The sequence below is a fragment of the Meles meles genome, chromosome 12 (genome assembly GCF_922984935.1).
Source record: "Meles meles chromosome 12, mMelMel3.1 paternal haplotype, whole genome shotgun sequence".
In the NCBI taxonomy this organism is placed as follows: domain Eukaryota; kingdom Metazoa; phylum Chordata; class Mammalia; order Carnivora; family Mustelidae; genus Meles; species Meles meles.
This window is the reverse complement of record NC_060077.1, coordinates 15501706-15516259: the sequence shown is the minus strand read 5'-3', so window position 1 is coordinate 15516259 and position 14554 is coordinate 15501706. Positions and strand designations below refer to the sequence as shown.

Sequence of the window (14554 nt, the reverse complement as noted above, 5' to 3'; positions counted from 1 at the left end):
AATTAGGACCCCGAGGCCCCGGCCAGCCTCCAAACCACCTCCTTATTTATGTGTTGAGTTTGGAAATGGCAGCCTCTCTGGGGTCCGGCCACCCTCTGGGTCCTCGCTGCTCCTACCCGCCCCCCCCAATCAGGCCCAGATGGGAGACCCGCCCTCTCCCGCCCAGGGTTCCGGCCCGACGTGTTTGCCTGGGCTCCCTTGGCCCCGGCTGGGGAAATATAAATAAACTCGCGTCCCGTCGTCCTCCGCCAGGTTCTGTGGAAGTGGCAGCTGCTGCTGGCGCAGGCGGAGGGAAAGGTCAGGGGGCTGGGTGACACTTGATCCCAAGCCCCAGCCCGCCCCTGCGCGCCTGTCCTTGAGGAACCCTGAAGAGCCCGCTGTGGCGCCACGTGGCCCGATGCCTCCGCGGGGGAGCAGGTGGCCTGTCGGGCTGGCACCGCTTCCCCCCCACGGGGCCCGGAGACAGGAGAGCGGAAAACCCGGGTCTCCTCTCCCACTCTGCCCTTGGTCTGTCCCCACGAGCTTGCGAATGGCTGTGGCCCCTTGAGCCCGTTTCCCCCACCCTCACTGGGGATGGGAGAGCAGTCCTGGGAAGCAGGGATGAGACGGAACCTTGTCTCAGGGGTTCTGCTCACTCCAGGTCCCTCGGCTGCGGGCTGTGACGGCTCGCCCGTGTTGTGCCTGTTGTAGTTCTGTTTTCACGAGAGCCTCGTATGCAGCGCGCTGGTGGCACGTGTGAGGGTGGGTGGACGAGCAAATGAATGACGGAGGATGCCGGCACGCAGACTGTCATGCCCTCAGGCTCCCGCACCCCTGCAAAATCCCAATCAGAGCCCTCCTGCTTGCAGCTTGATTGGATTCAAGGAAAATGGCCTCAAACTTCGTTATGGGAAATCTCTCGTTTGCCGTGATAGTCTAGCTCTGGGGCTCAGAGGCTGCTGTGTTCCCAGCAGCATGACTCAGATTTCGTGCCTGCTGCCCTTGGGGGGGCCCCCGTCCTGCCCCGTGGCCCTCAGGGGTCGGGAGCCTGCCTCCTGTCCCTCCAGCAGCCCCTGGGAAGTGGCCGGCCCTGCCCGTTCCGGCTGAGCTGGCCACATGGGGTACAGAGAGACGTGTGCGGCATGCCTGTGTGTGCTGGGAGCTCCGTGGGCAGATGGACTGAGACCTGGGGCCGGGCTTCCCAGGTGCGGCTTCTGCGTGCGGGGGACTGCGTTTTTGCTGAGCCCGGTGTTCACGGCGTTGGAGCTGGAATGGGGTGTGGAGTGAGGGTAGGGTACAGCTCTGGCCTGAGTTTGTGGGGCTGGAGAGAACTTTCTCCAACCTAGGTGGGTTTGACGTGGAGTCTGCCCGTTCCTGGGGATTTCTCCCCATAGCAGGGGTCAGCGAAGCTGTGAGAAGCTCATAGCGATGGTTTGGGGGGGGGGGCTGTGTTTGCGGGGGCAAGTCTACTCCCATCTCTTGAATCAGCCCTATGGGCCCCAAGCCCATGACGGCCTCAGGCCCCAGAGGTACCCAGTTAACCTGGGTGAAGAGGCTCCCCGCTCCAGCTCACACCCACCCCGACCCCACCCTCCCTCCCCTGCTCACACGTTCCTTCCTTTTCTCTGGCCCTGGCCCGGTGCGGCCGGAAAACAGCCCTGTCTCCCGAGGCCTGAGTCCTCATCTGCAGCTGTGAGGGAGTGTCAGTGCTAGGTCACGACAGCCAGGGGAGGCGAGAGAGGTGGGGACCTGGGCGGGGTCCAAGCCCCAGGCCTCAGCCCCTCGCCCCCGGAATCCTTGACCGTGGCTTTGGTGGGGGTGTACCCAGGGCGAGCACCCCCTGCCCCTCCCGGTTCCTGGACTCAGGGCCTTTTGCCCCTGTAGCCTGTGTGGGAAGGGGTGGTGGCTAGGCCCCTGTCCCCCCCCACCCCCCCGCATTCCCCCCTGCCCCCCGCCTGCTTCTGGAGCAGGGAGCCTTGTGCCTGGATTCAGAGCATTTTCAGCCTGGGGCTCCAGGCCGTGGGCACGGGCCCCTGCCTCCTGTCACCTGCTCCCCTCCCTCCACAGGTCTTCTGGAACACGGCCGGAACTGGTCGGCCATCGCTCGGATGGTGGGCTCCAAGACCGTGTCTCAGTGTAAGAACTTCTACTTCAACTACAAGAAGAGGCAGAACCTGGATGAGATCCTGCAGCAGCACAAGCTGAAGATGGTGAGCATCTCACCCCCACCCCCGGACACACACACACACCGTCCCACCTGCCCAGGCCTCATGTGGGGACTGTGCCCTGGGCGCTCTGGGCCAGGAGCAGGTGCTCCACCAGCGCCTCACGCTTAGCGGTCCCCGTGGCCTGGCTGCAGTCCGTCTGTGCCATCATCCCCTCCTGGGCACTGGGACGGCCCCGTGTACCAGGCTCGCCCTCCCGGTGCCCCACCTCGGCTCCCTTGCTCTCCTGGGTCTGACGCCTTTGGGTGTGTGCAGGAAGGTGGGTCGGGCACTGCCTTAGCGAGGCCTGTGGCTGTCAGTGCACTGGAACAAAGGTCCAGGGGCAGATGAACCCCAAGTGAGTGTCTTCCCCCCGACCCCTCCAACCCCCCTCCTGCCGTTTGACCTCACGGTCTTAGGGCTGTCTCGGGGAAGGAAGGACTGGTCAGGGAGCAGCAGGCCTGGCCCTGGCCTCCTGGCGCCTCCTGCTGCCCTCTGGCCTCAAGAGGAGCCAGGAGCCCAAGAGGGCTCGCTGAGATTGTAAATGGTCTCTGCGGCGAGAACTGCTTCCTTCTTGGCTGATACTATGAAGGGAACGCTGTTTGGGGACAGCCTCTTCCCTTCCTCCTCTCCCCTCTTCTTTCTTTTCCTGCCCTCTTCTGTTCCTCCGTCCCTAACTCCATGCCCCTGCCATGTACTGTCACCGTTATAGATCTGGGGAAACCGAGGCTCAGTCAGGCTCACCAACAGTGGACTTGGGGTTTGAACCCACACCTGTATGACCCAGGGACCCATGCTTTGGGTCACCAGGCTACATCGCTGCCCCCTCCCCCAGATCAGGCTGCCTGTTGCTGGGTATAGAGCATGTGCAGCCTGTCCTGGGAGGCAGGGCTGAGTTGCTCTCCCCACGTAGCCCATGGGGGTGCCCAGACCACTGAGGCACACAGCGTGGCCAGCAGGCCACACTTGAACTGTGCTCGAGGTCCGTGCAGATTTTAAGTGCACTGTCCCCGGCCGCCCTGGGTGGGATCTTACTGAATCGAGTGTCTAAGCAGCTGCAGGCTGTTCGAGGCCAGGAGACACCGTGTCATGCTCCTGTGGGCAGGGCTGAGGCCGACCCTCAGTCTTGGGTTGAGCTCTTGTCTGCCCCCTGTTCCCGGTCGCATCTGGTGAGGCCAGACCGCCTTCGCCTTCCCTGTGTGCTGTTCGGATGGTCCCTGGTGCTCCTTGAGCTTCTGGCAGTGCTCCCTGGTGCCCCAGGAGCTCTCCTTTTTTCCTAGATTTTCTAGGACTCTGGTTTCCACAGGGAGGAAGACTCAGGGAGGCCTGAGAGTGCAGAGCACCTGTCTTTAAGGCCTGTTGAAATCCCGTAGAGCAGCAGCGGGGAGGGGCCGCTGGCTGGCAGGGAGGCAGCCTCTGTGGACACCAGCTAGGAATTAACTGAGGGGGAGGGTGGTCCTGAGCTGGGCCCAGGCACAGGCCCGGGAGGAGGTCTTCCTGCTCCCTCTCCTCCTCCCCCGCTTTCCCTCCTCCTCCCCCAGCCCCTCCCAGCCAGCATGGACGCAAACCCAGTCATAGCCCAGGTTGTTGGGTTACAGGCCTGCCGTCCCAGAGTCCCTCATGGCACCGTCCCGCTGTGCCCCCTGGGACCCCAGGACTTGAGAGCATGGGTAGGAGGGCGAGAGACCCCAGCAACACGGATGGCGCAGCATGGGCTCAGGGGTGAGAGCGGAGTCAAGTCCCAGCTTGATCACGGGGCCCCTGTGTGCCCATGGGTGGCAGCTTCATCCCCCCCAAGCCTCCCCATCCGTGAAGTGGAGGAGTAGTGGCCCTTACCCCGAGACCCCTGGTGAGGACTGAATGAGTTCCCACTTTGGGGGAGCTGAGTGCTTGCCCGAGGGGAGTGCTGTGTGAGCGGTGGCTGCCCTTTCTGCTCCTGCTGGTAGTGCTGGGAGCAGCAGTGGTGGAATTTTGTCTCAAAGCCACTCACCCCCTTTTCTTCTCGGGTGCATGGGAGACGCTCTCTCAGATGCTGTGTGCAGGAGCAGCTGTTGTGGGGACTCTGGCCTAAGAGACCCAGAGTCTAATCCAGGTCTTGCCGCTTACTAGCTGTGTGACCATGGGCAAGTGGCTTGTCCTCTCTGTGTGCCATTTTCCCAGCTCTGCAGTGGAGGCAGTACTAGGGGCCCCCTTGGAGGGCTGTTAGGACACTCACCTGAGTGGATGGATGGAAGGGCCTGGAACAGGGCCTGGCCCGTTGTGAGCACCCTGCAGCTGAGAGCTATGACTTTGGTGGCGCTCGTGGCCGCCAGATGCCCAGTGGCTGGGCTCTCGTGTGCCCCTGGGTATGTGCTGTATGTGGAGTGCTGCTGCTCCTCGACCGGCTGAGTGATTGACTGGTCGAATGGTTGATCGATTGGGTCGGTTAGTGTCTTTCATCTGAAAGGCAGCCTAGCAGGGTGGCGGAGAGCAGGGTTCTGAGCTAGAGGGGGCTGGTGGTGCCCATGGGCACACAGCCTCCCCACTGGGGCTTGGTGTCCTCTGTAAAGTGAAGGTAAGGCTAGGACCCATGGTCAGGCTTGTTGTAGGGGAGCAGAGGAGTCCTTTGTAAGGTGGGGGCCGCACCGGGGGCCAGGCCTTGTCCTTGCTGTGCACTCAGTAAGCCTCTCTTGAGTTCCTGCCGTGCGCCTGGTGGGCAGTATGCGTGGGCTGTTCCTGCTGGGTGGAGGAGCTGGGCATTCCTGGAATGGATGGCGGGAAGCCGTCTGCCAGCGCTGGGCTCAGGGTGGGTTGTGCCAGTCTAAGAGAGGTGTAGCGGTAGCTGATGGAGGAGGCCGGCCTTCTTGTTGCCTGACCCTGAGCACTGGTGGGTGATGAGGCCAGGAGACCACGGAGGGGATTTGAACCCGGGTCTGTGGAGCATCCCTTCATGGGCCTGCCCTCTGCTAGACGTGGCTCACACAGGACTCAGCAGAGCATGGTCTTGCTGGGTGAGCCGTGGACCAAGTGTGTTGGACCAGGAGATAGGGCCAGCAGGCCGTGTTCTGGGGCCTACAGACAGGTGAACCTTGCTGACCACTTATTTTGGTGAGAAAAGGCAATTTGGGAGCGTGGGGCTGGTTCTGTTCCCAGCTGACCTTGAAGGAGCGATGGAGGAAGCACAGTGAACACATAACAGGGACCCCTCATGGGAAGTTGGGCTCAGCCTGGGTCCATCCATCCCAACAGCCCACCCAAGCTGCAAGGGTGAGTTCCCCGTCACTGGAGTATGCAAGCAGGCCTCACAAGATGCTACTGAACTCCATGACTTCTGCCTCCCACCCCTCCCCGGCCCTCTCTGGTCTCCAGGAGGAAGCTCTAGGTCCTTATGAGTCCTGAAGCGGGGGCAGCCACCTCTGGCCATTGGCCAGGCCCCGTCTGGAGCTCAGAAAGACATGTCACCCTTGTCCAGTGCAGGAAGGAGCTGAGGAAGCAGAGGGTCAGCGGGTGTCCCCTCCTGCTTTACACCAGGCCTGGCCTGAGCAAGGCCGTGGGGCGGCGTCAGCAGGAAGCAGGATTGGGGGGGCAGGCGCGCATGTCCCAGACTTATGTAACATTTGGCATTAGTGACTTCTCCGAGGTTTTCCTCCCCCTCCTTATGGCCGAAGGTTACCCTTTTCTCCCATCTGTGAATCCAGGCCCTGGGGCTCAGCTTCCGTGTTTCTCTGTCTCTGTCTGTCTCAGCCCAGGCCTTGCCTTGCCTTGTTTCCTTCTGTTGTCTCCTCTGTCCAAGGCTGCATAGGCCTGGAGGGGGACACGGTCTGGACAACAAAGTGCTTAAACCTGACCTGCATTCAAATGTGAGCCATTCGACTCGTGAGCTGTGTGATCTCGGGAAAGTGTCTTTGCCTTTCTGAGCCAGTGTCTTTGTCTATCAAGTTCATTCATCTGAAGAAATTGTTACAGGGCGCCTGGGTGGCTCAGTGGGTTAAGGCCTCTGCCTTCAGCTCGGGTCATGATCCCAGGGTCCTGGGATTGGGCCCCGTGTTGGGATCTCTGCTCAGCAGAGAGCCTGCTTCCCTTCCTCTCTTTCTGTCTGCCTCTCTGCCTGCTTGTGATGTCTGTCTGTCAAATAAATAAATAAACAAAATCTTTAAAGAAACTGTTTCAGAGCACCTGCACTCTAGGTGACAGGCCCTCTTTCAGGTAGGCTGGGGACAAAGCAGAGAACAAGGGTGCTGGCCCTTCAGGGGCAAATTCCAGTTCAAGGGACAGATGAACATACAAGTAATTTCTGATTCTGGTCTGAAGGTGATAATGTGAGCGATATAGTAGAGAGTGATTGATGGGAGGCCGCAAGGATTAGCTGCTTTTGACAGGGATATAGGGAAGATCTTTCTGAGGAGGTGGGGTCTGAGCGAAGTCCAGATTGAGGTGAAGAAGTGAGTCACACTAGTGTCTACAAGAAGGAGGTCAAGGCAGAGGAATGGTCAGTGCAAAGGCTCTGTGACCGAGGGCCCTGTAAGCATGTTTGCACAAGGAGGCCAGTGTGTTTGTAGCAGAATGACCGAGGAGGGCAGAGGTGGACAAACATTTTGGAGACGTGGGTGAGGTCCAGATCTAGGCCATGCAGGAATGTATGGAGTGGGGACAATTGGGGTTTTCTATCAAGGGTTTCAGGGAGCCCCTGGAAGGTTTGAAGCAGGGGCAGCATATTCTGACTTACAGAGCAGCGGTGTGTCTCTGTTGCCTCAATCCAGGAAGACACCCGGGCACATAGTAGGTACTCAATAAACAGCGGTTGCAATCATACCTGTCTTGCCAGCATCTCCTGTTCCGCACACCCCTCCTGATTCTGGGGGTACAGGGCCACGTGTGGAAGGATTCGGTATAATTCCTCAGACACTCAGAAAGTCCCAGCCTCTCAGACCCCGTGTTGCGACTCGAGTATTGACATACTTGCCCCGCTTGGCCTCGAGTCCCCAGAAGATGCACATCCCGGCCAGGCCCCTAGGAGCCCCGGTTCCCTGCCAGGCTCCCAGCACTGTGGAGTCCCACCCAACCGCTGCCCCACCCCCGCCCCAGCGGCAGATCTCGCCTGCCTCACCCAGCCCGAGCACAGGAGTGAGTCCCTGTCTGCTAAAAATAGATTGGGGAAGAAGGGGGATCCCTCAGCCGCACCCACAGAACCCACATGCCACACAACTTTCTCGCGCCTCGTGGGCTCCAGATGGGCCTCTGGGAGAAGCTTAGGGTTTGGGGCAGGGCCGGGCCAGTCCCTGGAAGCAGGGGGGTGGGGGTGATGGCAGAGCTGGGCGTTCCCACAGTGGCCAGGGGACATTCGGCAGGGTGGAGCCATGGCCCTGGCCTGTTGGTGACGGAAACCGTGACTAACGGGCAAACGGACCTTTTCCATTTCCTCCCTGCGTTCTGAGTGGCTACGCTCAGAGGACCCCCATTTGCTCAGGAAGAAGGCAGGACAGGAAGTGATCCCACTCCCAGGCTGGTGCTGATCCCACTCCCAGGCTGGTGCTGGGGCTTGGGGACCCTCTGAGCCCTGTTCCCAGCCCAGCCATAGTGAGGGCCTGGGGCGGGCCAACCCTGCCAGCGCCTGGAGCATGCAGGCCATTTGCCCCAAGAGTTTTGGGTAGGGGGCTTTCTCCAGGGGGCCGGGGGATTGGTGGAGGGGAGGTGCGTTAGTTTCCGGTTTCCTGCACCAAAGGACCACAAACTAGGTGACTGAAAACAATACAAAAGCATTCTCTCACAATCTGGAGGCAAAAATCTGAAATGGAGGTGTCTATAGGGCCTTGCTCCCTCCGGAGCCTCCGGGGAGAAGCCTGCCTTGCTCCTCTAGCTGCTGAGGGCGGCCGGTCGTGCCGGACGTTCCTTGGCTGCTGGACACATCACTCCCTCTGTGCTTCTGTGTGCCTCTGCATCCAGATTGCCCCTCTTCTTATAAGGACACCAGTCGTACTGGACTCAGGGTCCGCCCTAATCTCGTATGACCTCATCTGAACTAATTACATTTGCAAAGAGCTCATTTCCAAATAAGGTCACATTCTGAGTTTTGGGTGGTCATGGATTCTGGGGGGACCTTCCTCGGGCCCGTGCGAGGGGCTTCACTGAGGCTCTTGGCGTGTCTGAGGTTGTCACAGGTTCTGCTTCCTTCCTTGGAGATCCCCAAGGACTCGGGCTGGGACCCTCCTGTCACTGCAGCTGCATTGGGGCAGGTCGTCCCCTCTTGGGAACCCAGTCCACTGCCTCTGGGAGTCCCTGGTCACCTTGAGATCCTAGCACTCTGCCATCACACGTACCCCAACTCTGCCAACTCTATGTTCGAGCCTCAGAGGTTGTCCCCTTGGTCAGCCAGTTAGTAGCCGGCAGACGTGTTCCAAACCTCTGCCTGGCCCCCTGGGGCACCCCGCCCAGGGAGGGGCAAAGACAGCAGCGGCCAACCAGGAGGGAGAAGCTTGTACCCAAGCTGGGGGATGGGCATCTGGCCCCGTGAGTGAAGGAGCCGGGCTTCTGGGGACCGGGGTGCCCTGTGGAGGGCTGTGCGAGTCTCCGCGGTGGGAGCCTTCTTTCTGCTCCTTGCGTACACTGAGCTGGGCCCCACCTCAGGGGTCTGTACTCGCACTTCCCTCTACCTGGACCACCAGCCTTCAGGGCTTTGCCTGGCCGGCTCTCTCTCTGTGCTCCTACCAGGCTCAGAGGTCACCTCCTCCGAGAAGCCTTCCCTCTCCGTTTAACCCCTGCCCTGTCTGTTTTGACATTGCTCATGTCCCCACCTCTGAGTCTCCTCTTAAGTGATATGTTGTTTGTTGGTCACCTGACTAGAAGACCTCTGTGGGCAGGGACCTTGTCTACCTCATTCATTGTGTGTCCTCTGTCCCGAGGCTGTCCTGGCATGCAGGACATGTCCTGGAAAAACTGGGGGAGTGAAATGATGAGGTTCCCAAACCAGTCCTGTCTCCCGGGGCTCAGTGAGAGGCAGAGGTGACATGCAAGGAAGTTTCCCTCCTTCATTTGCTCCCCACGTAGTGACTGTGCCTGGCACAGGGTCCTCTGGGACATCTGGTCACTGCTCTGCCTGGGGTTGGCAGAGGGGCTGGAGCAGGCACAGGGGGCCTGTAGGCAGAAACAGCCCTTCCTCGCCTGTCCCAGAAGGATGTCAGGGCAACTGATCAGCCAGGCTGCGCCATACACGTATCTGGGACTTGAGGGAAGAATTAAGGCCTCAGTAAAAATAGCCACTGGCATGCTTGGCCGGTGGGGCGTGAGGGGGGAAGGTCGCCTCATGGCCACTCGGCTGGGATCACCGTCCACTGCACCTGTGATGAGGCTCCGGGCACAGGGAGTCCCCGGGCTGACAGCCCAGGCCCAGGCTGTGACTGCCGCTGTCTCTGTGCCCTAGGAGAAGGAGAGGAATGCACGGAGGAAGAAGAAGAAAACCCCAGCCGCCGCCAGTGAGGAGGCTGCCTTCCCGCCTGTGGTGGAGGATGAGGAGATGGAGGCATCGGGAGCGAGCGGGAACGAGGAGGAGATGGCGGAGGAGGCGGAAGGTGAGGGACAGGAACTGACCTGCCCCAAGAATGTCTGGGTCCCCCTGAAAAGAGGCCTGAACTGCCTTAGAGGGGGAGCACGGTGCTGGTGATGGAGATGGTGTTGGTGGTGTTGGCGGTGATGGTGATGATGCTGGGTATGGTGGCTGGGTTGGCGAGGATGGTGGTGACGGTGGTAATGGCAATGGTGGTGATGATGGTGGTGGTGGTGATGACGATGGTGATGGTGTTGATGTTGGTGATGGTGAAGATGGTCATGATGATGAAGATGGTCATGATGATGGTAATGGTGACAATGGTGGTGATGGTGGTCATGATGATGGTGATGGTGTTGGTAGTTACGGTGATGGTGATGATGGTGATGGTGATGATGGTGATGATGGTGGTGACGATGGTGATGATGGTGATGGTGATGATGATGATGGTGATGGTGATGATGGTGATGATGGTATTACTCCCAAATGCTCCATTTTGGGTGATAAATTACATGGGTCTGTACCTGCCCCCCATGGCACGATGTCCCCAAAGACCCCAACCCCTAGCTTAGCTGAACACCTGTGCTTCCCCTGTTCCCTTCCTACCCTGGGCTGCCCCATTTGGCCCCTTGTGTTCCCGACGAACAGAACCCTCTTTCCTCCTGCCCCTGCCTAGGGTGCCTTCCTTTTCCTCCTGTCTGCCTGCCTGCCTCTGCATTCAAACTCCCAAGCTTCTGCCAACATGGTAAAGAAAGGAGGGAGTCACCTCCTGGCTTCTCAAACCAGGCCTGCAAATAAATTTGAGCCCTGCCAGCCCCCAGTGCATTCTCGGGCCCGAACCTCACTTCCTGGTTGAGAACAGAGAATTGGGCCATGTGGTTGCTCTTGCCTCAAGCTGGGGATAGAGTCTGGCCTCCTTGCTGCTCTGGGTCTCTCTAATCCAAGTTGGTGAGAGGCCTGGCCAGCATCTGAGTGAGCACCACAAATCCCTCTGCCCTTGTTTTCTGGGTCCTGAGTTTATAGCCAGAAAAAGAGAAGGAAGCAGAAACCCAATCCCCCCTCTTTAAATATCCTCCCAGCTGTTTCTGTGGATAAGATGCAGCCTTCGTGGGAGAGTAGAAGAAAGCCAGACTTCGACTCAGCATTAAGACCAGAACAGACACTGCTCAGTAAGAGAACTGTGTGGTAGTGAACTCCCCGTCACTTGTAGGGCTCACATCCCACAGTGGGGGTGGTGGAGGGACATTCTGTGCTGGGTTGGGGAGAGGGAGGGGGAGGGCTGGTCTGGCAGAGCTGAGGCTCTGTGACCACCTGATGGCTCTGAGTGGTCCTGTGCAGTGGGGTAGAAAAATCCTGCTCAAAGGTACAGGGTGATACTCCCATCACATGGATGAGTTTTGGAAACCGAGGCCCAGGGAGAGGAGAACCACTCTCACGGGGTGTCACGTAACTGGTGGAGTTGGAGTTGGCTGGTCCAGCCAGCTTTTGCTGTGTAATCCTGTCCCTTGTGACCAGGAAGGGGGAGGTCAGAGAGGTTCCGGGTTAGGGCCTGAGGTTGCCCTTGTGGAACCTTCTAGAAAGCCCGGCCAGCCCCAGCAGCATGGCAGACCCCTCCAGGGGGCGGGCAGCAAGTGCCTTGCTGCATCCAGACAGAGATGTACCATCCGGGGAGGGAGGAGTCATCCTCTGTTTGGTGTCTTGACAACGATCGCAGTCTCCTGGTCCTACTCAGAGCAGCAGCCTTGAGGTGATCCCTTGAACTGTCACGGTGACCCAGTGGAGTAGGTGCTCTTGTCACCCTGTTTACAGATGAGGAAAATGAAGCACAGAGCCGTCACCCAAGGTCATGCAGTTGGCTTGCTTGGGGTTAGCGTTCACACTGGTCAGAAGTGCAGATTCTCAGGCCCCTCCTGGACCGACTAATGCAGTAGGGGGCGGTGCGCCCTGCAGACCGAGTCTTCATAGCCCCCGGGCTCGGGCCCACACATATCCCTGAGAACTCCTCATGGAGACAAGCCTCTTGGTGAGCGAGAGGACCCAGTGATAACTGCCCATTTTGTGGATGAGCAGACTGAGGCTCTGGGAGTTAAGCTGCTTCTCCAAGGGGCACCCACACGGGCCCCTACTCCCGAGGTCTGTTAAATGAGTGGGAAGAAGAAAAAAAAAAATTAAAAAAAAATGAGCGGGAAGAAGGGGCCTTGCTGGAGTCCACACACAGAGGCAGGACCGGGGTCAGCCCTCTCCTGTCCCCCTGCAATATGGCCTGGGGCGAGCGACTCGGCCTCTCCATGCCTTAGTTTCCTCATCTGCATATGAGATGCCGCTTGTCCTGATCTCGGGTCACTGAGGATTAAATGAGTCACCCATAATTCCAATTATGATTTCTGGGAGCAGTGGGCCACGAAGGGAGGTGAGCAGTGGGAGAGGCCGGGGTGGGGGGGGGGCGGGGGGCAGCCGGGGCTGAAGGAAGCCTTCATCCAGGGCCATGGCAGCTCCCTGCCCACCTTGCTCTGGGGCTGAGCGGTAGGATGGGGTCCAGGGCCACAAAGGCCGCTCCTTTCACCCTGCCCACCTCTAAGGTCGGCCTCCCCACCTCCATCCTGGGAACACAGATCCAAAGAAGGCCAGTGACTTGTCCAAGGACACCCAGGAGTGGGTGGGACTGGCCCTTCATCCTGCACCACCCTGTTGCTGGCCAAGGCCGCTGCAGGTCACCCATGGGTCTGAAGGGAAAGGGCACATCACTCCAAGATGAGGGCCACAGGTCCCCCTGTTGCTCACCTCCCTGGCCACCTCCTCTCTGCCACCAGCTGCTCCTGCCGTCTTGCTTCTAATCCTTCTCTCGATTCCTTCCAGCCTTACACACCTCTGGGAGCGAGGTGCCCAGAGGGGAATGCAGTGGCCCAGGTACGAGTGTGGCCGACTGGCCTGGCGGGGGTCGGGGGTGGAGGTCGGGGTGGGGATGTGCTGGGGTCAGGGGCATCCCGAGGGCACCTGTCCTCAGCGAGGGGCTCACTTCCGTGAGCATGCCTGTGAGTGCCAACATTTGTGCTGCTGCCGCCTCTGTCCACCTTCCCTGTGCAGTGTCTGTTCCCCATGCTGTTCCCTGACTCACACTTGCAGATCTGTATACTCGGCTTCACCGTTCTGTTGATACTCACCAGTGTTCTCATCCGTGACTTGCACCTTGTTTGATTTCCCAACAGCAAGTGCAGGGCTTTTCACTTTGTCCCCATTTTTACACAAAATGGGGGAAATTGAGACCCAGAGAAGTGACAGGAGTGTTTTTAAGGCTGAAGAGCCAGGTGGGAGGCTAGCTGCCCTCACCCTTCATCTGGACGCATGTTTAGTCACTCGGTTACCACTTCCCTGTGCACCTGCCAGGTGTGGGGCCATGTGGGCCTCCAACGGGGGATGCCGTGGGATGGGACGCTTTCCCCTCGGGCTGTTCAGAGTTCCCTGACGCAGTAGGGAAGTCACCAGTGTCACCCTGTGCTGCCACACCCTGGCTTCCTCCCCTTGTGAGGAAGGATCTGCTTGCCTGCTCTGCAGATGGAGAGAGCAGGGCCCAGAGGGAACCTGCGTTGCCACGGCTGGGCTTCTGGCTTGGGCACAGCCAGCTCTGGAGCTCAGATGAGAGCCCCCGGCCCTGGCCACGTAGGGGTGCCAGTGACCCCAGGGGCTGGAAGTCAGTGAGGTGGCTGGGCACCGGGGTCAGCATGGGGAGCAGGTGGCAGGGTTAGGGCAGAGCCCTAGGACTGGGAGGGGCCGGCTGCCCATGTGTGTGGGAGCATCAGGGCTGTTGTGGTGTCCGGCTGTGGGGCCACTCAGGGCATCCTGAATTTGGGCCCCGGAGCTGGGATGGGCAGGTCCAGGTCCACGCCTGAGCCCCCCGGCACCACTCACCCTGCCCCTCTCTCCCCTCACAGCCGCAGTCAACAACAGCTCTGACACCGAGAGCATCCCCTCCCCCCGCACCGAGGCTGCCAAGGACACGGGGCAGAACGGGCCCAAGCCCCCGCCCGGCCCTGGCCCCGACGTGCCACCCCCTGAACCACCCACCCCTCCGCCAGAGGACGCTCTGACCGCCCCCGAGCCCACCCCGGACCCTGAAGCCGCCCGCCCGCCCACGCCCCCGCCAGCACCCGCGTCGCCCACCGTACCCCCTCCTGTGGTCCCCAAGGAGGAGAAGGAGGAGGACGATGCCGCGGCCACCCTGGCGGTGGCGGAGGAGGAGCAGAAGCCCCCTGTGGCCCAAGAGCTGGCTGTGGACGTGGGCAAGACGGAAGAGCCCGGCGAGGTGCCCCCCACGGAGCCCATCAAGAGCGAGTGCAAAGAGGAGGCCGTGGAGGAGGGGTCCGACAAGGGCAAGGGGGGCGCCGAGGCCAGTGCCGAGTCTGCGCCCGAGGGGGCCCTCAAGGTGGAGAAGAAAGAGGGCAGTGGCCCTGGGGGCAAAGCTCCGACGGCCAAGGGTGCGGCAGCCCCCCAGGACAGCGACTCCAGCGCCACCTGCAGCGCAGACGAGGTGGATGAGCCTGAGGGAGGTGACAAGAACAGGTGAGTGGGCAGAGCGGGTACCAGCTTCGTCCTCTGCAGCCAGCACCCGGGCAGCAGCGCCCCGGCCGACTCGGCGCCTACCGTCGGAGCGTGGCTAGACGTGGAAGGGCGCAGCTGTGGGCCGGTCTGGAAGGGGCACGTGCCAGGCAGCCGGCTTGGCTCCCTGGGGCCATGGCGCCAAGCCCCCCAGACCGGGTGGCTGCAGGTGTGCGGGTGTGGCCAGGTCCCTGCTCCCCCGAAGGCTCTTACTCCTCCGTCTTCACCCGGTGTTTTCCTGTGTGACCCCGAGCCCAGA

General features: G+C 60.4%; 1 protein-coding gene across 30 annotated transcripts in view; it reads left to right on the top strand.

The window, feature by feature from the left end:
* Positions 1-14554, top strand: part of NCOR2 (nuclear receptor corepressor 2) — a 208226-nt gene that overhangs the window by 153409 nt on the left and 40263 nt on the right. For 15 of the 30 annotated variants that reach the window (XM_046025443.1, XM_046025454.1, XM_046025453.1 and 12 more), the window contains 5 exons: positions 2047-2189; positions 9580-9727; positions 10782-10871; positions 12559-12609; positions 13632-14259. In XM_046025443.1, coding sequence (XP_045881399.1) covers positions 2047-2189; positions 9580-9727; positions 10782-10871; positions 12559-12609; positions 13632-14259 — 1060 coding nt within the window. The remainder of the gene's footprint in view (positions 1-2046; positions 2190-9579; positions 9728-10781; positions 10872-12558; positions 12610-13631; positions 14260-14554) is intronic. The other 15 variants (XM_046025469.1, XM_046025468.1, XM_046025472.1 and 12 more) reach the window with 3 other exon arrangements.